The sequence below is a fragment of the Leptosomus discolor genome, chromosome 4 (assembly GCF_034619465.1).
Source record: "Leptosomus discolor isolate bLepDis1 chromosome 4, bLepDis1.hap2, whole genome shotgun sequence".
NCBI lineage: Eukaryota > Metazoa > Chordata > Aves > Leptosomiformes > Leptosomidae > Leptosomus > Leptosomus discolor.
The window spans coordinates 17,155,805-17,180,398 of record NC_141394.1 but is presented as its reverse complement, the minus strand read 5'-3'; the positions used below and the strand labels follow the sequence as shown (position 1 = coordinate 17,180,398).

The 24,594-nt window shown below is 35.3% G+C and overlaps 1 protein-coding gene across 1 annotated transcript in view; it reads right to left on the bottom strand.

The window, feature by feature from the left end:
- The window catches only part of TTC29 (tetratricopeptide repeat domain 29), an 85,557-nt gene that overhangs the window by 26,739 nt on the left and 34,224 nt on the right, over positions 1-24,594 (bottom strand). Inside the window, exons 5-6 of the mRNA XM_086464785.1 lie at positions 8,962-9,174; positions 4,453-4,538 (exon numbers count right to left, since the gene is read on the bottom strand). Of these exons, the coding sequence (XP_086320911.1) occupies positions 4,453-4,538; positions 8,962-9,174 (299 nt within the window). The remainder of the gene's footprint in view (positions 1-4,452; positions 4,539-8,961; positions 9,175-24,594) is intronic.

The following is a 24,594-nucleotide window of genomic DNA, read 5'->3' as shown; positions in this document are numbered from 1 at the left end:
ACGACTCAGAGTTTTGTCTGGTATTTTATTCCTCAGATATGAAAACTACAGAATTTCTATATGGGTACAGTTTTAAGAACAATTTAAAAACCGCTTCAATAAAAGGGAAGCCTCTAGGAATGATGAGACCTTTTCTTAAACTGGTATGCTAAAATGTTTTTTCAAGCATGTGATGCCATTTGCTTAGCTGAAAATATTACACTTCATTACTAATGGCTAAATATCACTTACAGATGTATAAAGGACAATCTGGCTGATTTAAAAGAAGAAAGTTTGATATAATTTCCATTGAACCGCATCTTTTGATATGTTTTGTGAGTCTCCATTTAAGTGTTTCTTTTTGTAGTAACAGCAGTGAAAGCTTAAACCTAAACTCAATGGTCTACTCAGACACCATTGACAGAAATGTGTGTTGAAGTTCAGCCTTCTAGCAAAGCGCTAGAATAGCAAGCAAATTTCAAAGGAATGATGCTCATTCTTCTCAAATACCTTTCACAATGCTTGGGAGAAAAGTTGATAACATTCAGTCTACCTTTTGGAGTTCTTTACTTGCCAAGATCCTCCTTGATTCACCAAATTCATACATACATATGGGCATAATCTATATAATTAGATATAATAGATGTAATTAGATAAAATATATCATGCATACTAACTTCAGAATATCTGCATCCCAGACACATTTACTTATACCCTCTCTAGCAGCATGAGTTTAGACAAAATTTTCAGTTGTTTTGACATAGACTTTTTCAAAATTTACCTTTATGGTCATAAATCACCTCTGATTACTTTAATAAGGTCATTTTGAATGTGAAGATGTCTTTGTAAGTTCATAAATTTTCTTGATCACTTTATGCCTGTGGCTTGTATATTGTAATTCTGACAATTCATGCACATAGCATTATGTCATAAATTACCACATTTATTTTGGCATGAGTCTCAGTATTCATGAACACTGCCTCTATTATTTAAAGATGTAACATATCTGAAACACAGGATTAGATATCCAAGATAAAGGAACACTTAGGAAAAACCCTAATGCTCAGACAAGGGATGAGGACTGGATTTTTCCTGATTATTTGGGAGGCAACTCTAATTGAAAGAGGAAACAACACTTGATGCCCAACTCTTTGAAGCATTCGTGAAAACCCAGTTTAAAAAAAATATCCCACATCGGGTATTAAATTACAATACCTTACGCAAGATTTCTAATGACACAGAAGTATCATTAGAAATACTTATCTTGTTATACAAGTCTGAAAAGAAACAACTAAAGTGAAAAGGTTACTGCAGTAACCTTTACTTTAAAATTAGCCTAGATGGAGAACTCTCCCTGACAAAATCGATAATTATTTAAGATGAAATCTATATAATGTGAACTATTAAAATTTTGTGTCATATTTTGTGGAAAAGGCAGCAGGCTTGATCATAAACCAGATTATATGAAAAATATTATGAACATACCACACTGCTATTGAATATAATTAGTTCTCAGGCTTTTAAACTTGCACACACTTAGGTTTTTACATCTGAATAGGTCCACTGAAATCAATCATATCTATCAAATAAAATTAAAACAATTTATACAGATTATACACCAAATCAAATTATGTTAGACTAAACACCAAGTGCCTAGCAAATAAAAAACCTCCTTCAACAAAACTAGCCCATGCGATACTAAGTGACTGCATATTTTTGATATAACAGGCTGCAGCTTAATCATTTCAACCTTTAATTACTGCATCAGATAATGAATATTTTGAACATATGCTTCTCCACTCTGCTAGAAGACATGAATGAAAGAGAAACAAGTTTATATGCATGCTACTGTGTGTGCACATTGGGGGAGGGAGTAGCACGCTAAACAGCAAAAGGAACCAAGTGGCAACAATTGGAGAAAATGGTATCTGGAACAGCTGCTCCTTTCAGATTCCCCTAGAAGGAGACTGCCTGAGGTGGACCGCAGCACAAAAGGATAAAGAAGATGAAAACTGATGCAAAGCAGGAAAATAACTGCCGAGACCCCTGAGTCTACACCCGAATAGTCCCAAGCTGTGTGGCAAGACCTCTTTAGCATGCTACAGAAGCTGGTGATGAACTACATATTACCATGAGGCAAACTGGCTCCTAGCAGTATTGTCTGCATGTTATGTGTAGTGATAACCAGCAGTCCTCTGGGAACAGGATGCAATGATTTCATCTCCGTAAGCATCTGAGCTCCCCTTGGATAGAGAGACCATTAAACTGAGAACAGAAGGGTAAATTTTAGGCAATGATTTCTAATTGGAGAGTGTAGACAACTTGTGCTTGACAGTACTGTCAACTACTGATATTTTACTACTGTCTATATCGATCACTGTTAAGGAGAAAAGGAACTCAAATTTTACTCTTTTTCCTTAGTCCCAAAACACACACTATATTTTCTGAATGAAAGTATTTCATCGGTTTCTTCTGCAATATTATTGGAAATGCCATTATATTAGCAAACACAGCTACATTATAATATTATATTATTTACACTGAAAAGTATTGGTATTTTCATTACTATTAAAATAACTTTTTATACTCTTAACATAATGTATCATATATGTTTTGTACTACAGAGATTTTCTTTCCCTGTTAACAAAAATGCACATTGCTTTCCTTATCTGTCAGGTGTTTTTGTAAGACTAAAAACAATAGGCACAACCTATTATGTATGTATTTTAAATTAGTGGTAGTATATTACAAAATTCAAGGTTTCAGAATCTTCTTTAAAAAAATAATAATTCTGCATGTGACAAAAAGAAATGGAACTTTCAAATGATTGCTGTAACTTCTTGGCAGGAGGCATGGGTGAGCAATGAAGGGAAAGAAGTAGCTATAAAATGTAAGCAAAATGGATCTGGAGGAAACAATACCAGGACAACTAATATTTTTGACACTTTCAAGGGTAGTTTGATCCTTTGTATATCATGGACATTGTGCAGTCTTGTTCATTAATTAATTTCTCCTGTGATGGAGAGATCAAATATGCATGTGGTCTTCTTTATTTGGCACATTTGTTTATCTTGCTGCTTTTCATCATTCACACAGTTTACTGTGACTCTCAGAAACTTAGCAGAAATGTTGATCAGGTAAGAATGCTGGCACACTTGTCAATCAAAAACCAATGCAGACAAAGTTCAATACAAAAAATTGTAGTCTAATCTGTCATACTGTATTCTTGGAAGAGATCAAATATTCTCTTCTCATTGCTGTTGCAACTATTAGATATAATTTTATAAAATTATATGTAGCTTTTTTAAAGTTTGAAATATTTTCATATTCAGTAGAGACTCTGACTACAACTAACATGAGAAGAGGCTCCCACTTTCCAGCATTCAGTGGATTTATATAGAAGATAACTCTTCAATGCTGATAGGCCTATGTATGAAGATGGTCAATAACTTCTGGAAAAATTGTATTACAAATCATTAAAACCATGTGAGAGGAAATTTTGAGGCAGAAATCTAGAACCCCTCCTACACTGCAGAACCCAAGCAAGCAATTTTGAAACCCATGCTGAATTCACTCTGTGACTTCTATGGGTGTATCTCTGAAAAAATAAACCACCACAACACAAAGTTGACCACAAAGAATGACCTCCACAAAATGTGTTTGTAATAAAGTACTGAGTCATTCCACAGCTAAAGGGACAAACAGAAATAGTAATTATCCAGCTGATTAATCACAGTAATCACTGACAAAATATTCAAACAAATTTATTTTCCATTCAACATTTTTAAGAGGATCATGGAGGACTGTGACTTCTCTGATGACTGGCACAGACAAATCAAGTTGCTGCTTATCTTTCCTCTCACACCTATGATGAACTAGGGTAACCCTCCTTCCAGACTAGAATTCCACAAGTAGAATTCTCATTGTCTTAGAATTATCACTTATGGGAGACTCAAGGGAATCATGAGAAGAGGAGCTTGACAAGTATCAACAGAAGGGATTGCATCAGCATTACAGCTTTTCACACAAAAAGCAATTTGCATATTTCTACATTCCTCATGTTCTGAAAAGTTCAACATACGAATTGATATATTTTTAACTGTTGCTCACAAATATGCTGTGTCAAACTAGTTTGCAAAACTGTTTTTTTACGCAAAAACCTAACTAAATAGAAGCTGTTTTATATGTGTATGAATACAGGAAAAGGAAAGCCAGTCACATATAACCTGAATTGTCAATTTATATTATATTTCTACAGATCCAAGCATGGAAACCTGGACTCCATCAGTTCTGGAATTTATTGGAACCATAATTGCTCAAGCTACATGGAACCCTGTCTACAGAACTACATAGAGTTATAAAAGGTCCATGAGCCAAGTCCCTCCAAGTCTTTTACACTCTTCAAAATGCCTAAGATGCAAGGAGGCAGAGAAAAGCATTGGGAAAGCTAAAGCAACTTTAAAAAAATCTTACTGATAACGCTGTCTGCTGTTCTCCAGCAAAATAATATGCTAAACTTAAGCAATACGCAGCTTCTCCTTCCATCTTCATATCACCTCCTAAAGAAAGGATTAAAGTTACAGTTACTAGAGTAATCTGAAAAAAATTAGTACAGACAGTTCTTGCAGGTTCTTCAGTAACATACAGATGTTTAAATATTGTAGTAAGTTTTTCCTTCTTACCCTTGCCATTTACCTCTTTCCAAAAATATACAGCGGTAATTAAAAGCATAGGCTATGGATTTAAACAGAGCTCAACAAAAAAGTTCAACAAAGTCAGAGAAAATATCTTCCAGTAAGTAATGAAGTATAATCAATTTAACACGCTGTAATGTTCTCTGTCATTAATTGTTTAATAATACTCACAATATCTTCACATTAAAAAATCATAGGAGCCTCTCTCTGTATATTCACATGTAAATAAAAGTAGCTACAAATATATAACACACCCTAATATATAAACACAAAATATGTTGACCCATGCACTTTGCTAATGTGAATACTAGTGAAGCATCACGAGAGAACTATCAGTAGACCGGATTCATATTTCTTATTCTCATGGCTATTTTGCAAGCTACTGTAGGCTAGAATAGCTAAAAAAAGTGGTAATTTATACTTGCAAGAAGTAGTCATAGAAAATTCTGCACAGGCAGTTGCTAATTGAGGTGCATCACACTTTTCCATGCCAGATTTTATTTCACTAGTCTAACAAACACTGCTTGCTGGTGTTTTTATGTTGTTCCCTCAATAGAAAATCATCCATTCAATACAATTAATTCTAGAAATGCTTACTGTATCACACTATATTAAAAAATTTCCCTCCAGAACATGAATATCCATTAAAAAACTGTACATGAAATTATACTAAAAATAGCCCAAAATCCAGTCTTCCTGTTGCTCAGTATCCATCTGCTCAAACACAATAAAGTTTCACAGAGGGGTAAGTGAAAAGTTGCTAGGGATATAAAAAATTTCCTTCCTCACTTAAGAACAGTCTGAGAGTCCAAAGTGGGTAATATCTAATCCTAATTCATAAAATACATAAACACAGATGATGGTCCAGAAGGACAGAATGGATATTACAGCCAGAGCCAGTATAGTTTTACCTATATTGTCAAATATGGGCTCCATAGACAGAGGTTATTTCTGGAATGTGGACTGGAGAACTTGTCTGAAAGGAGCTTCTAAAGCTTAAATTTAAAGAGAACAATGGCAAGTATACTTGTGCACAGTGATATTTACTGCATGTCTCAGGAAGCTATGAAAGTGATTGATTCAAAGTAAGGGCACTGGAACACCTGCCTGGTCAAAATAAGTTTTGGAAAGGCATCAGATCCCTTTTGACAATCTCTTCATTTCCATCAGTCTTCACTAGCAATAGGAAGAAGTTGATGGGAAACTTCATCAGCAGTCTTTCTAGTTACTACAGTAAATATTAGTAGCAGCAGTTTTACTGTAGTTGTGACTTACGCACGTATTATAGACAACAGCTGTAGAAAAAGCTAAAAGCTTGTATTTGATCAACAGATGCAGCTAGAAAAGGTGAAGGTTTTTTGTACCTGTCCTTCTTCAGCTGACTAATTGTATTGGCATTCTCAGTATTGAGAGTATTCTCCCAAGAGAAAAGTTCTAAACAGGCAACGCACAAAACAGATCTACTAATGTAAATTTCAGGTAAAACCAAAATAGGTTATTTAGTGGTTTAATTAGAAGCAAAAATTAGCCAAATAAAATCATATACACTCACAAATTAAACATTTGGAATGGAAAGAATGGAATTCTTGCCCCCGAAGTCCTGTTTGGTTTATTCCTCAAAAATTACCATATAAAAGCATTTAAATTTCAAATGCTGCTTTAAAATATTATTCTTCATGAGATAAGGCAAGATAAGAAATTTTGATTCTTTAGAATTAATATAATCAAAGACATTATATTAAAAAACCTGAAATAGAAATAATTTGCTGGCACTTCTAAAAATAATAAACAGCAAAGTTCACATGGGCTTAGATGCCTGAAAGCTTGTTCATTTTTTCCCAGAGTATCTGGGAGTCCAAGAAAGATATTTCTGTTTAGGAACTCGCCTTGGCTTCACTGAATACATTTCATACTTTTCTATAGATTGCTGTGTTATATTATCTACCTGTATAGTCATATATTTATTTGTGGCAAAACTTATTTTAAAATTTGGAAAATATTTTAAGGTTTTTTTGTCATTTTTGATAGTTTAATTCTATCTATCCTAACTACTACCCAAAGACTGGCTAACAGATTAATGTTGGGCACACATTATTAAATTTAAAAAACTATCTGGTGATAAATATTGAATTAATATTATAAATTAACTGTATGTGCAATTCATATGCAAAGTATGCCCCTTAAGGAATACCATGAAAGGCTCTTGAATTGCTGTGCATGGAAAAAGATGATTATTTGAGACCTATCTTACTTCTCAGAAGCACTCCAATAATCATCTAGGATAATCATCTAGGAAAAGTAAGTCTGTAGAAGTGGATGTTTAACAGCATCTTTTAAGAAACAAGGATTATTAAGATTTCTGAAATATCTGGAAAATTATGTGTATTTTCATGAAGTCAACTTGTAAGATTTGCCTCTTATTTTCTGTTCCCTCTCATGTGTAAGAAATGCTCCAGAGCATGGCATTTCTAGCTGATCAACATCTCACATTATATAAAACATTCAAATGCTATTCTGATTTCCCCCAATTTTAAACCTATCCACACTCAGACAAAGCTGCATACATCCATCTAGAACAAGGCAGCGATCAGTAATCGTCAGCAGGACTTAACACAGGGAATTCGTGCTTCATCAACCTGATAGCTTTCTATGATAAGACAACTGGCTTGGTGGATGAAGGGAATGGGGTGGATGTTGTTTCTCTCAATTTTAGCAAGGCTTCTGACACTGTCTCCCAAAACATCTTCCTACACAAGCTGGTAAAGTATGGCTTAGACAAATAGTGAGCTAGACTGAAAACTAGGTGAGTTGCTGGCCTCAAGGGTTGTAAACAGCAACATGAAGTCCAGTGGGAGGCCAGACACTAGTGGTGTACTAAGGGATAAATACTGGCACCAATACTGACTAATATCTTCATTAATGACCTGGATGGTGTGACCAAGCACACTCTCAGTGCGTTTGCAGGCAAAACAAAATTGGGAGGGAATGGTTGATCCACCAGGTAGGTGGTTGTGCTGTCATCCAGAGCAACCTTGTCAGGCTGGAGAACTGGGCTGATGGCAGTCTCATGAAGTTCAGAAGAGGGAAATGCAAAGTCCTGCACCTGGGGAGGGATAATCCCACACCCCAGCCCAAGCTGCAGGCCGACTGGATGGAAAGGAGCTTGGCAGAGAAGGGCCTGGGTTTCCTGGGTTTCTCAAGCTGCACATGAGACAGCAATGCATGTTCACGGCAAAGGCGACTGATGGGATCCCGGGCTGCATTAGCCAGAGCGTTGTGACCAGGTCGAGGGGGGTGATCCTTTGATTCTTTGCCTCTACCCAGCACTGGTGAGGTCACCCCAGGAGTGTTGTGTCCCCTTCTGGGCTCCCCAGTACAAGAGAGAGGGGGACATAATGGAGTAAGTCCAGCAAAGGGGAGCAGAGATGACTAAGTGACTGGGAGCATCTCTCCTAGGAGACGGGGCTGAAGGAGACCACAGAAGAGGAGGCTCAGGGGGGATTTCATGAATGTGTACAAATTCCTCATGGGAGGGTGTAAAGAAAATGGAATCAGGCTTTTCTCAGGCTTTGTCAGTGACAGGACAAGAGGCAAAATTGAAATTCCATCTGAACTCAACAAAATACTTTTTCATTGTGAGGGTGTTTGAACAGCGGAATTCTGTTTTACAGAATAGTTATGGAGTCTCCACCTGTGGAGATACTAAAAACTTGGCTGGATGTAGTCCTAGGCAGCCTGCTCTAGCTGACCCTGATGATCTCCAGACATGTCTTTTCCTACCTCAGCTATTCTGCAATTCTGTAATTTTTTACTTTAGGTTTCAAAGTATTTACATGTATTAAGATATACAGAAGAAATCTTATTTGCTTATGGTAGAAAACTAGTTTTTGCGAGTACTAAGTAACTATGTAGCGTGAAAAGGTAGTGTTCCAGCAGATAATATGGCTCAAAAATTGCAAAGTCAACAGTAGCTAGACAATCAGAATCAGTGAGCTGAGCTTCCATCAGTGACCTCACTTTCTGATTATGGGTTCAGTCTTTCATACCATTATTCCCACAAGGTTGGTTTTTCGGAGATAAAGCTTTTAGAAATCTAAAAGATTCTTTGTTGTCAGCAAGCAGACATTCCTGCTTTAGTGACATCTGGAAGTGTATTGATAGCATTTGTCTTTGAATTTCACAGGAAATAAACACCCAGTCAAAAACTTGGTAATTTCTACTCTACTTTTCGGAAAATCATGGCATGCACATCAAATAAAGGAATGTGAAAGTGTTCTTTTCCACTCACCTTCTTTTGCCATTTTTAAAGCTTTTATTAGCGTTTTGATGGCCTGTTGGTGTTCTTTATTTCCTAGCATTTTGTCTGCTATTAATGTATAAATTCTCCAGAGATGCTCACATGCCAGTGAATTATAAGTATGGCCTGTCTTATCCTTCCACATTGAACCCTCTGTTAGCTGATAAAATGCTTCATAATGCTCAGCAGCTTTCTTGACATGACCTGAAAAATGTCATTCAGAGTTACAATCAGTGTAATCCACAAAATTTTAAAAAGTTATTAGTCTATAATAATTTTCTCATTAGAAAATAAGTTGGAGTCAATAATTTCACAGATTTTTCAAGAATCTTTGATATATATCTTACAGATCACTGGAAAATACTGCCACATCTCAGAGTTACCAGTAATGTTGCAATTTAAACTTATCATATTTTAAATTAGCTTTTCTTTGTAGATTCACAATGTTGGGGATGTGTGCTCCCAAGGATGCAAAGTCAGAATTTTTCAGAAAATACATCTATTATGGATCCATGGATATAGCCTTTTGGATCTCATATTTCAAAATCACATCTATGCATAAATAATCACAATTCAAACTGTTCCTTAAGTTTCTTTTTCCACAATGAACACCTGTGCTGGCAGACTTGAAATGTGGAGAACAGAGGTATCAAAACTGTGGGGAAAACCCCCAACCTTTATTCAATCAAATTAACTGATGAAAACAATTATTATGCAAAGTCATTTATTCAACAGTTATTACTAGGCCAACTCTGGTGAGTTTATGTAGTAAATTTACTGTCAGAGTATTAACCAATAATAGATTAATTATTGAGCCTGAAGTCATGCATTCGAAAACCTTAAAGTTACTCAAACACCTTTAAGGTAAAAGAGTTTGAAGGTAAAGTTCAATTCATTTTAACATGAAAATAGTTCCTTCCTCTCCTCTGCCTTCAGCTAGATTTAGCTCCATGTATACAGACAATCTAGGAGATTTCCACACTTTCTGGACAACGGAAATTCAAAGCCCTTTGAAAGACTAGAAAAGTTTTTCCTTATACATAATGGGTACAGAAAAACTGCTGGGAAGCATGTAAGATGACCAAAAAAAAAAAAAAAAAAAAAGCTTTCTGGTCACAGTACCTTGTTTTACAAAGAATGTTCTACAGCAGGGAGAACTGTGAATGTGACCCTTCCTTCCTAAGTTTGTGTGTGTGTGATGGAGGAATCTTGTCCCATAGATCGTCAATATGTCAATTGCTATTTCTATTAAAAACTGAAACAAACCATAAACTAAATTTCCTTAGATGTGTTTGCAGTTTACACCTCTTCTGAAACATGATTTAGAAGGAATGATTACTCTTTGGCAGACTGTTTTTACAGTGCTGCATTCAAATTACAAAAAGAACCAGGAAGGAGAAACATTATTTCCCAGTTGCAGGAAAGGAAGGGAGAGAAGCTCGAGAAGGAGCTTCTTTAAACGTTCTGAGAGAAAATGAGGGTAGTTCCCCAGGCCTTCAGCCAACCTAGAGGCAGCAGAATACCTATGACAGATTCCTCTTATTAACTTAATTTAGATTTGTCTTTTGCATATGTTACCCTTTTATAACCATGCTTTCAACTTGCAATATAAAACATAACTCTTTATTAAAATTAAATTTATTTTCACATTAAGCTTCTCTAATGACTAAAATGAGTTAAACTCAAATTGACAAGCATAAGAAACTTTTCTTTCAAAGAAGCAACTAAATAAGTGAGTTTCATAGGCAAATAATTTTAAGGCTCTACAACCTATGATTCATGTAAGAGTCCCAGAGGACACAACAAAAAGTGCTAAAGAGTGACATGCCAGGTGAAAGGGGAGACAACAGGCTTTATTCAGTTCCACTCTAGCTAGGGACAAGTATTGAAGAGATGGCCCAAACCAGAAAAAAAAAATAATCTTATTGCTAGAGTAGCTATCAGACCGTTTAGACAGACAGGAAAAGATCTATACATTCTTTCAAAAATATCATGTAGTTGAGATCAGACTGAACAAACAGAAATGCAAAGCGAAAGTATCATGACCAGTACAAGGTGTTTAAGGATTGACTGACAGTACATTTAACAGGAAATAGAGATGTAGACTTGCTAAACTTGGATGAAAACTCTTGTTCATTCTACAGAGGCCTCCAGTTTGAATTTGGGTTTCTGCCTATCCAGTCCAGCTAATTTCTTAGGGCAAGCTCAACTCAGAAGTCAACTGAATTCAAGTTGTCCAAGTTGCTAAATGAAAATTTAAGATATTAATTGAATATACTGGTGTTGGCTTTGTGACAAATGATGGAAAGTTGAGTTGAAATTTAATGTTAATAGCTAGATCTAGCATTTTATCCACTTGCATACTCATAAACACGTACAGACTCCTCCTTGGAATTCTCCCCAAAGTTATTATTGTCCCTTTGAAAGGATATTGCCATACATTTAAGCGACCTAGTTTCACTACGTGTGTAATGGATTCGTTAGAATAATAGACTTTGATTCACATGTAACTCAGAAACTTCTAGTAAGAATGGGACGCAGCAAACAAATGAATGGTATCACCTGGATGCATAATTTGAAGCTGAACACAGTATCTGAGTTTCTCCTAAGACTCTAATATAATCTTTTAATGGGACACATCATTTAAGTAAAGAATATGTGCAACCTTCAGAACTATTGTTTAGATTGTTAGAACTATCAGGTATGGTAATTCTTACCCATGCTTCCTCACTCGCAGTATCCCCTTGAGAAAGTTTCTGTCAGACTAGAAATTGAACTCATATATTCCATGTACCCCATAGTTCTTAAGAGTTGACCTAGCCATAAGAGCTGAGACCTGACATCCTTTTTGCCAGATCTTAGTGAAATCTCTTTAGAAACAATCCATCTACCTCAAGCTTCAATATACAAAAACAATAATAGTTTTGGTAGTATTCAAATGGAACTAAATTACATTTGACTTCACTTAACTACCAAGAAATACTATGAAGTAAAAAGTAATAAAATCCACCCACAGAAATATCAAAACGAAGATGCTGAGCAAAAAAATAAAATACCTGCTAGTTTCCTAAACATGGGAGAGATGGAATTCTTGACCTGAAAGCCCTTACATGGCTGGGAATTTGCTTACTGAAGACTCTTTCAAGTAATACCAGCTATGTGGAGACCTTTCAGATTCATGGAAGGTAAAAGATTTTAGACTTTAGAATTCATTCCTCCATCAAACTAATCTGAAATCCCTTGTTCTCATTGGCAAATGACATAGCAACCTATTTCTTTAATATATAATGTTTACATGAACCTCATATGTTGTGGAAAAATAAGTTTTTCAGGGGTTGGTAAGTTTACCCACTGTCATGAGTTGTTCAGTTGGAACTGATCTGGCCAGTGCATTCTAATTTTTAACCACTGAACTAATGCAACTGTTAAGCGCATACATAGGTAGATGCTGTCTGAAAATCTTGAAAAACATTAAAAGAAAGTAATAAGCCAACTACAGAACATTTCTGAGAGTAAGAGTATTTTTATTTGTGACAAGGCAGAATTCTAAATTACTTTTACTATCAACTGAAAGAAGAAAAAAACAAACCCAAACCAAACCAGTGAGTAGGAAAATCACTCGGAATAGTTTGTAGAAATGTATCTTTTATATCTCTAGGAATTTAAATAGAAAATCGAAAAGGTGTTTCTAGGAAATCTATATCTGAAAAATCTATTTGCAAAATGTTACAAAAAGCTGTACAGCTATTTTCAGGTGGCAACATTAACAGCAATTGCATATTCTCTTCCCACTGCCACGCAGAAATTAGCTCAGTGTATCCTAAATGGAGTTTGAAAATCTCTGATACCTCTTCCCTGTTTATAAAAGGAATCAAAACCCAGAAATGTAACTCTTACAACCTACGTACTATCACTACTAAAATGTTATAGTTTAATGAAGCTCACGGCATAATAAAATAAACCCTATCAGCAATAATTTAATACTAAATATGGGAGGTAAACATTGTCACAATATAATTTTGGGAGTAAAGCATCAGTTTTAAACAATTATATGAACATAAGACATTGCTCTGCCACTAACAGTATCAAATTTTAGAAATTACTCTTATTTTCATAGCAACTACACATGTATGCAAAGATTTGTGCTAGTTTTCACCAGGTTGCTTAGAAGTAAAAAAAATAAATCTATGCATTCAAGCAAAAGAACACAATGTAATTTTGTAAATACTGAAGAGAAACGTTTTTACATTAACTAAAACTTTCTTTATAATTCCCCTTCCTAAAACTCACTCCAAAAGTATACATTTGTTACATCAAAATAGATATCAAACCAAAAGGAGTATATATGGAGACTACTATTTTGCCTTTTTTTTTTTTTTAAGTAGAAAGATTGACTAGATATTAACACAAATGGGTTTAAATGTGAAGCTGCCATAAAAGCAGGCACATAAATGTAATTCTCCCAGCCGCTATTTTGATGCACATTTTTGATTCCATGAATATTTTATGAAATGGCCCAAACTAAAGCCATATAACATTCCTGCATTACTGATGCTTGCGCCCGTAAGCTACAAACATTAGAGGCATGATTGAGTGCATTAAAATGAACTCATTCAGCAGTGCATTGATTACTTGAAGGAGAAAAAAAAAATAAAAAGAAGTTACTCCCACTTAAGAAAACAGCACACCAATCTGAAGTTTTCAATACAGAAATTAAAGATAGCAAATTTGAATAATGTGGTAATTAATAAATAAAGGCAGCGCAAAACTATCTCGAATTCTCTATATACAGTCCCGACATTAATTAGGTGAGATGTTAATTAGGTCCACAGATTGCTTCCAGTAGAGTACAGGTAATTTAAAATGTCACAATCTGCAAAATGCAGTGACTGACCTGTTCTAGCTCCATGCCTCAGCAATACTGAGAGCACCTAATGATTTCTTTTCCTATCAGCTTGTACATTTACCAATGAAAATAATGCCACAGAAACAACTGCACAAAAAAGTGACAGGTCTGCTAGCTACATTTCTTCAGCAGCACTAGTATAAGCAGAAAGCACATTTAATTCTAAATCGTAAACAGTTGTTGAGGACTTTAGAAAATACTCTTTAGCTTAGAAAAACAAGCTAAAGGAACAATAAAGCTTTATATATATTATAGCATGTTTTAATTTAGAACTAGGACATCTTTTTGAATCAGTTATTTCACTGTACAACTTGGACACAAAATCTGCTTGAAGCAACAGTTAATGGTAGCAAAAAAAGAAAAAATGTTACTACTATTTTAAAAGATAGAGATTTACATTTCAGTTTGACTACTTGAACCACTTGTATTATTTTTAGTTTCCTATGTTCTGTTATGATAATTATGGTAGCACTATTCATACTGAAATAGTTAAGAATCTCTTACAGTTTCCAATGTGAGCCACTATCTACAAAGGTTGTTACAAGTCTTTAAGTGAGGTGTAGGAGGAGTCTGTTGGGAGGTGGAACAAAAAGCTCACAAGAACCATAAAACAAGGCTTTCATTCATTAAATAGTTGAACAGCCCTGGAATCCTGAGGTAAAATTAATTGTATAGAAATCACTCAGATTGATCTCAGATGCAAGCACCTGAGCTTGTGTGCAAGACAAAAATTGTGTAAGAAATTTAAGAGAGAATTTTCCAGTTCCATAACTCTACAAGATTCCTCTAAAATACAACCAATCACCCCACAACAATCAAGGTGAATATTTTTAAGATAAAGGACAAAAGGTTATTTTCATTTACTATACAGGAGCTGATAACATTTTTCAGAAAGAATCCACAGGGAGTTTTAGCAAAATGACATAGACAGTTCATAAGAATATTGTAATGAACATGCTGGCTCATCATGGGGTATTCTGACAATTTCCCCTATTTGACAATAGACCAGTAGATCTCTCACTAGAGTCTAAGCTGCTCAAGGGCAACTGAAAGCATGCCTGAGAAGTAAAAGGCTTGAGGACATAAAGGAGAAGGAAGGAGGTAAAAGGAGAGTTGAGCATCACACAACCTGAGATATGGCATTGGTGGACTGAGACTGAGGTGCAAAAATGTGGTATTTTATGTTCCCTTGTCTGGGTCAAGAACTGTTAGGCTAATCCTTGGTATTGCAATTTAGTGAATGATAGACTATTTCTGCTGACATCAGTTAAGCAAGTATCTGTTGTCCAAAAAGAAAAACAACTATAGGAATACAGTGAACATTAGATCATATATAGTCCTGTCCTCTGAGAACCTAAATTATTTGCCTTAAAGCTCAAATACTCAAAATATACCTACACAAACCCAGAGTCCAGTGCACATTGCAGCACCCACAGTAGGACTGTTCGCAGTATGTTATATAGCATCATCAACACATTATGATATTAAAAATGCCCTAAAAAGATGTTTCTTAAAGGGTTCTTTAACACCTCACAAACTAGGGATAATACTAGTTTCTCTAGTTGCTTGCCTGTCTGCTTCTAATCCCTTCCCCTGCTGCTGCCAACACTACTGAACGGCAAAGAAGGAAGGGTTTCCCACAGGCAGCTGAAATGACAGCTGCTTTGGGGAAGGTTTACTGTGGACCAGCAAGAGAAAAAAACTGTAATTAACTGAAGAGCACATTACCAGAAGAGGAACTGCAGTGAAAAATCCTCTTGTTCTTACAAGAATGCATGAAGAGTAAGTACCGGAGGAACAGGCACTGTTGTAGGGGAGAATGGAACAAATACCGTCCTCTTGCCTTTCTTCCAGTTACAGCAGTGTACCCTCAAAACTCTGGGTTAGCTCCAGGACTTCTTAAGTTGCTTCTGGCTCTAAATAAAACCTCTCAGATTTTCTTTGAGAGACATACAGCTAGTCTTTAAACTGATTGCAACTACTCAGAGTAACTCTCGAAAGAAATCTGGTATTAATTACATGATTTCTCCCAAAACTGTATGCACACAGACCTCACATATACTTCACAACGAGTGGTACAAAATATAACATATAGACATACATGAAAGACAATAATACATCAAAGTGTGATTCATACCAAGTGTAACCCTTAACTCTGAAAAAGACATACCTGTAATTACTGCCTTGTTATTTGAACTACATTATATCACCAATTTTCCCCTTTGCTTTAGGCTTAACTGTGGAAAAAATGTTCACATTTTGGGCATTTTCACAGAAGTTTAGGTCTGAGGTGGAACCTAGAATCTCTGAAAGCTTTGCATCACCGTAATTGCACAAACTGGTTTAGCAGCATTTTGCCCACATGCAAACTAGAATACAAAAAAAATGTACTCTTCCAAGATAATGTCCAACTTCAGCAAAAAAACCTGACAACTGAACAGGTCCCATCTGAAAATTCCACTAACTTGTCTGTGCTACATTCATATTCAAATGAACCAACACAGAAAATTTTGGTTTACAATTAAAATTCCTTTATCTTTTAGGTTAACATATTTTAGGAAAGCAACATCTGTCAGATGCTGCCTTCTGATTTGTCTGATCACAGGTAAACAGCCACTTTTTGATATATGTCAATCTTAATCTAGAAGAGAACATTGCAAACAATGTTGAACACTAACTGAATGGCAACATACCCACTTTAAAGAGAATGGAATTCTTGCTTCACGATAACATTCAAACCTTCTTTCATGTTTGTAAAGCATCAAAGTGCTTTCTATATGCAAAGGCTACCTAAGATGCAAAATGCATTCAGGGAGCTCACAGTGTAAGGCTCCAGGGTCTGAATAAGAGCAGGCCCACACTCAGTGGGATGCTCACACTTCAGGTTTCACAAATATTTCAGTGTTTATAGGCAGATATCCAAATGCAGAGAGGGGAGGGAGGTGAAAATGCAGTGATGAATATTGAAGAATGGTACTCGCTTTGCAGTTCTGTTTTTCAGGGCTTGAGGGTTTTTTAGCTCAACAGAACCAAATGGAAACAAGTTATATTCCTATGTAATCTCAAAGAGTAATATGATTATTATCTTTTAAATACAGAAAGTGACACTGAAGCAGATTAGTTTCACTAAATTACTTTTTTTGCTAACTCATGTCAAATGCTTGCCTCAGTTCAAATAATCTTTTTTGATAGTGATTACATTTTATCTAGATTCTACCCTGTTCTCCTTACTTTTCACAGCTTCCAATAATAAATCTGATATCAGATGCAATACCCCAGCAATGGAGCTGTTCTGTTGTGCAGATAATCTACTTTAGAAGGATGCTTTGAGTAGCAGGTTGGACTAATGACCTGCCGAGGTCCCTTCCGACGTGAATTATCCTATGATCCTCTGAAGAGTAAGATATATTAACAGCTTCATAACGTTTGTTTTACCTGACTTCTACAGATTATTGATAATGGCTGAGGACACGCAACCCCATCAGCTCTCAGTTCCACTGAGAAGGCACCTCTGGCAAAGAGTACCTCCTTTATCAACTACTAAAAGGAAACACTGCCTCCAGGAAAGTTTATGACGACAACTGCCGGTTCAGCTGCAGTAGTCCAAGACGTCGTAAAGCTTTGAAGCAAAAAAACCTGTTAGTGAGTGGGCAGCTTTGAATGAAGCTTCATCTCAGTATTACTCTTTAAGCAGTAAATAATTAAAATACCCTGGAAAAGACAGGTAAAATACAAGCAGCAATGTCAGTAATAGACATGAAAGAAGAGAGGGGAAAAGAATTTAAAAAAGCAAAGAAATAATTCATTTGAAGTTTTAATAAAGTTTCACTTGCAGTCTTATTTAAAGATATATCAGACTTTAGGGATGTAACCTAATTACATTTTTATTCTAAGTTCTATTCAAAGACCTTGGACTTTGAATCTTTAACACAGATCAAACATAGTATAATTTACTCATGGCTATGAATACTTTAAAAAGATCTCTTCATTAAATGTCATAGTCTTATGAACACACACATAAAGCAAACAGAGCAACATTTGATACCAAAAACATTGAGAAAGAATATGATTCTTACAGAAGTGTGTATACAAACAATCCACTTGAGTGCTACACATTATATTCAAGTGTACATAAAATGTTTTTTCTAAAATATTTCTGATACAGTATCTTTCTTAGTTCAATGTAAACAAGAGCAATACTTCCTCAGTAATTTTATGACGTATTTGAAAATGAACTTTACAATCATAAAATACCTAAGAACAGAAACTAATTTAAGATTTATAGGAGGTTTTTTGTATATGCCAAAACTTTTAAAGAAAACACAAAGTTCAGAATTAGCACTTACGCACTGCTGTGAATATTTTGAAGAACTTCTTACTACAAAGTAAGAATACAGACCTGTCCCCGGGGGTTTATATAAGAACTGAAAGATTCTCCATTTGAAGAATTAGCCTAGAAAACTAGCAGTGACAGTCAAAGGATTAAGAAGGCTTTTGACAAACCTGCTTACTGTTTCCTAGTGTAAAGAATATTACCTCCCTGTGCTTAATAACAAGCCTTGATTTAAATCAACTGAAGGAAAAGCATGAAGAAAGTTTTTCATTTTCACAGTATTTATTTTCAGAAGTGAAAATAAGAACCCTACAGAATTTTCCCTGAGTTTTCTTATTCAAGACATCTTCACTGCCTACCACCTTTTAAAAAACAAGAATAAAATTAATTATATTAAGATATTTTTTATTAATTCAACAGGCCCTTTTTGCTTTCATACTGCACGTTCAGAAGCTTCTTTCAGAAGTCTTTTCAGACTTTCTTAAGAGTATACTAATTTGAACAGAAAACACACCTAATTCCTGTAACACCAATTCAATACAGTACCTGCTAGTTCAATACCAGTAACAACCCTGTAATAATTGTCATTTATGTCATTTATCTGGGAACTACATTCTGCACGTGCCTGAGGATGAGCTCAATTATTTAATAAACCTTTTAAAACTGTCCTCCCCAAGAATCCATCTGGATTTATGGCTGCTTCTGTCTGCCACTGACTGACAGAGAAAAGCATCATATCTGAAGACTTTATTTCCTAGCAATTTGCTGCTTAAACTTTTTAAATTATGCTCTACAATCAAGTTTTTCCCAGCTAACTTAGGTATTCCATTCTTAAGCAACCAGGAAAAAACAACATAACTGCTTTGTGAAAGAGTGTAAGCGCAGAAGAACAAGAAGAGTTAGTTTCTGCTGATACAATGAAAATCCATGATTGGAAGTGTTTTAAACGGTCAAACTGGACATGTAGAATTCCATGTCCCATTAAGGAAAGGCTTCTTTCTATCTCTAAAGTTCCCTGATGTGCAGATTCTTTTTAAATATACGCCCCTACATGACTTAAAGATAAAATTTAGCAACAGGTACATGTAGCCAAAGATACAAAGGATTTGGAGAAATGAGAGTAAGTTTTCAAGTCTGAACTATTCCCACACTCATTGTTCTGATTATTTATCACAACTAGGAATAAATCTTAAAAGTTAGTAACCTGGGGTATGCAGCCTGGGGCAAAGGGGGATATAATGATAAATCAGTAGTATTTGGTTACTACAGGATATGGTCTGTTATATAAAGAAAAATTAAAAGAATCAAACGGAACAGGCTATGTGTTTTCTCTAAACAATGAACAGTACAAAAATACATTTTTAGGTTAGACTCCAAAGGAAACAAGCATATGTGATCATCCTGTCTTCCAACTTGATTTGGAGTGAACTTCAACCAAATTTGTTAAGAAGTCTGTAGGACAATAATTCCCATCACTTTTTGAAAAATTAGTGGCTTGAGGACAGAGATTGATCCAAATTCCAAACACAAATACAGACAGGCAGAACTCTGCTGTATGTATTCCAGCACTTGGTCCTGTGGTCCAGTGGTTAGACCACTGCCGTATTTTGACTAGCACTCAGGCTTCCTATGAAAAAATTACATAGGCATTTATATCTTTAAATCCCTTTTCTCTTTTTGGTCCACACTATGAAAAATCCCATTATAAAAATAAAGGAAATTATAAGGCTAATGTTTTATCAAAAATCACAAACTTAGACCTGAGTATCATTTTAAACAAAACCGAAGTTGATTACAAAAAGGAATCTCTAACACAGACACAAGGACAGATGAAACCAGAAAGGCCTTGGGTAGCTATTCGCTGGTAATTTGTGTTGCTTTTGTTCCTGAAGGAAAGGATGGGATCCATTTTAGGTTGCCTTCTTCCAGTGTCAGACCTGCGCTTGTGAATATAACCGTATGGAGACATCTAGGTACTGGCTCTACAGCTTATGTTGGAAATACAAAAACATTAAATAGCCGTGTTGGATAGTTCAGATGCAGCAAGACTGTTGTCAGTAGGAGTTGTGCTCTCCACAGGTAGTATGGAAGAAATTTATCACTCTTTGCAAACATTGTCCCACTGGTTTGTTTTATTTATCAGCTGTTTCTAATTTTGCAATCAGATTGTAAAGCAGCACTTTTCATTTCTACATTATGCAGCACAATGAGGATTTGCTGTTTAAGTGGGCTTGGCAGACTTGTGATACAGATAACAATACAAAGTTCTATTAATGTAGAAGGTGTATGTGGGCATCCATCCCACAGGTGAATTTTATTCTGGCTATACTTAGGAATCCCCTAGCAAAAGATGCTCCATGTTTAAGTAATTGAAGTCACAAAACAAGCACACACAAAAGCATGAGAAATTTCATAAGCAATTTTAACTTTTGCCTTTTCAAACCTTTTTAGTACTTCATTTGGCAATATTAACATTCTCTTTTTTTTTTTTTTAATCTGAATATAAATTATTTCTGCCTGAAGGCAAACCAGTTGGGGAAATTCTGCTTAAACGTGCATATTTCCTCTGCATAGATACTCATGAATGTATGCTGAGTTTCTCTCAATTATTTATACATTACAGTTTTTAATTGAAAAACACTTGCCATAAACAATTCAAAACACAAACCGGACAATTTCTTAGCAATGGATTAAACAGGACCTGCTAAGAACAAGAAAACAATCAGTAGAATTTTTATGTTCCAAATCAAAAAAGTGATGTTATGAACTGTCTTTAAATTGTTGTTTACCAAATATATCTAGTAAATAACACTTAAGCTTCAGAAGCTTGAATCAAATGCCCATTAAACGCAATGGGAATCTTTCCACCAATGTCCGTAATGCCTTGATTAAAAACTTTAATTTCAACAGTATGATAAAACAACAGGTATAATCCTACTCCTTGGTCTTAATCCAGATTGTCAAAGTCTGTAAGAACGATGTGGGTTTTTTTCACAACAAATTAATTAAATTTATTTACAAGTCCCTTGTGCTCAGTAGGCCTTTTAACCAGAAAAGGCTATATCAAATTCTAACTCATGAAACAGGTATAATTATTCCATCTGTAATCATGGATAAAATAAAGTCTCATAAATTAGGTCCAATTTATTAATATTTTTGGGGTGGGTGTGGAGGGATCAGAAGTGATCAACTCTGGCATAACATTGCTCTGACTGGAAAGAAACAGGAGTTTAACATTGCTTATAATCAAGGTAGAACTGGATTAAGACTGAACACTTAAACCCACTTTATTGATTTGCAGAATATGGTAGATTTTTTTGAAATGTCTAAGCTTACTTTACAAAGGACTAAGGAGACCCCAATCAGGAATTCTTTAAGACTTGCAATCTAAAAAACACACAGACAAAATGAGGTTTATGGATTAGCTGTATGACATAGGAATCAGCACTGAGACAGCTAACATTGCTATTTGCTTTGCACTCTGTCCCTTTGTCTTACTGGTTCTGCCTGCCTTTAGTCTTTCTGGTCTGTAAGCATTTCAAGCACTTTTGTTGATCCTTATGTGCTAGCAGAATATATATCAGATGACTAATTCAATGTCACCAATGCATTGAGATTAACAGTATAATTTCCACAGCTCTCACACGAGGGGATGTTTCTGGCATGGCAGTGATTTACATTTGGAATTTGTTGTGAAAGTTTTATTTATTGGACTCTACTATGATACTTATATGCTTCCTCAAAACCAGGTATTTAAATTTATCCAAAATGTGTCCAAGCACTGCAACCTACAGGTACGGAAAGGTGTGTCTATCCTAATAAATGCTTATCCTTCAAAACAGTGTGGCTGCTTGCAAACTGCTTGCTAGGAAAAGGCCCTGCAACACTCCTAATTACCAAACTGTGCCCCTAAACAATTGCAGGGTAGGAAAGTCCAACTTAGCACAAGCTAAAAGCATGTGCAGGACTATTAACACCATTTTAGCACTAGGATGTATGCTAATGCTCATAGACAATGCTTAATTTACTCAGGCAGGAAAGCAGCCATGGCCTGTGAATGTCTACCTTTGCGGCTAACATCTAAAAGGTAAGTGTTAAGATCTTGCATCATTTGAGGGTGGGAGAATAGATATTTATGATAAAATCATAGTGATTACGTTTTTATTGCTTCCTCCAGAGTTCTCCTCCTGCTCCACTGTCCACAGACAATGTACCACTAACCTACCCTTTTTGTAAGGGTGTGCCTTAAGGAAATAACAGTTGTGCATCTGTATTAGAAAAACACCATCAGATATGTTAATTAGTCATCACTGAGCTTCTCTCAGAAATGCAGAATTGCTTGACATTAAGATTGAAATGTCGGTATCTGAAGTACCGGTTTAAAGCATCCTCTACATCTGAATGTGTGTGTACATATATACGTATACACATCTGTATATGCGTATGTATACATACATGCATTTATACAAACACCTGTATCACTTGCAATGGCCTTGATGGCTGCTCTTAGAACAAGTACACTTTCAGATATCAGTTTTTATTATGCTTTTGAATAATATAGAAATATATTATATCTAACCCTGTTATAACCTCTTTGAAGGAAATGGCTCATATAAGCAGAAATTCCTTGTTTCCTCCGGACTGCTTTTGTTGTTGATATAAGTTATCTGAAACTTTGGGATGCATATACTTAAGGTCTACATCATTTCATGCATGACAGATGTTAACCATCTAATACAAAACAGAAAGCACTCAAATATTGTAATGATGAGAGCTGGCAGTGTAAAAACTATACAAACTACCACTAGCGATTATGTTTATTAGTACACTCGGATTGTGTTTCTTCTGCAACATACAACAGTGTAAACCTGAAGTTCACAATTATCTTTAGCAGAATTTACACTAATATAATAGAACTATCAGACTATGATCATCTTCTTACTCTCTGATATGCAGACAGACACACACATTTATAATGACTGATACTGCTTCTAAAAACACATTCAAAACACAGAATAAATTTTTTTTTTTACTTCATTTTTCTTAACTGATATTCTGTCACGAAGCCTGTCCTTACTTGATGACAAGTAATGCTGAATTTATTTAACGTGAGAAAAAAAAATTAAAACATGGCATTGCTTTTTCAATGTATATAAAGTGATACTGGCATGTCTAATAGCTACATGAGAAAATTACTAGTAACCAAAACAATTTATTATCAACCCCTTGAGCAAAGACAAACTACGGGGTGAGTACAGCTAATTGAACAGGATCATAACCAGCACACTCCTATAGTAATCAATGAGTAGCATCTCATTTGGATAACTTGTAAACAGAGACCTTATTATACAAACACAGTTTTTAAAAGAAGAGGTTAAAGTCTCATTCTGCAAAGGACTGCCACTAAAATCATGTTTGCTCCAAGCAGAATGTTTCATTTGTGTCTGTAGCAGGCTACTCTATTATTATTGTTTTCTCTCCCTTAGGTACTGACAGCCACTGATCGCCTGCATCCAAATATCATGACTGAAGTCTACACTGCCGACACCTCAAATATTTAGCTTTGAAGATTAATGAACATCAGATTATATCCAGCCTTTAGGACAGGGACCAGGCTGAAAGTCAAAGAACTTTAAATTTGATTACACAAAAATTGCCCAGCAAACTTATTGATTTGCTTCCAAGGCAAACAACAATCTTTACAAGTACATGTTTAACTTTATACTCCCAAGCAATCAGTCCTAAGCATATATAAGACAGCTTCCATTCACAGGTAATAAAAAATACACTATTGGGTGAGAAAACTGAAAAGAACTGGTACAAGATATTTACATCTAAAAGGACGCACACGTCAAGGTCTGTAAGACTACCTTCTCATTCTTGTAAATTCTGTCTTCCTGGCTGCACTATTATTCAATGCAGTTAACATAGATATGATGATTTAAATCAGATTTAAGTGTCATGTAAATGTTAGGCATCATTCACATACCTACACACACATCCCTGTATTTATATAGGTACACATACATATTCCTATGCATATATATTAATGCACGCATACATGTCTATACATGAGTATCTATTCCTATATATATGTGTATATCCCCACAGGAAGCAGGCATCTGACTTATTCAGTTCACAAACAGATTACAGCATTATAGATAACTGAACAAAACCCAACCATTTAATTTATGAGCTATATCTATCTAATATAGAAAAATAGCATGTTTAGAATTTTACTTACAACTCCATTAACACTCATGCAATTTAATACAATGCCAATTCAATGTCTGCTCTTACACTTTTCCTTCAGTCAGAACTTGCGATTTAATTTTTCACCCACTGAAAATAAAAAGTGCATGGAATACATCTGCTGCCTTTTTCT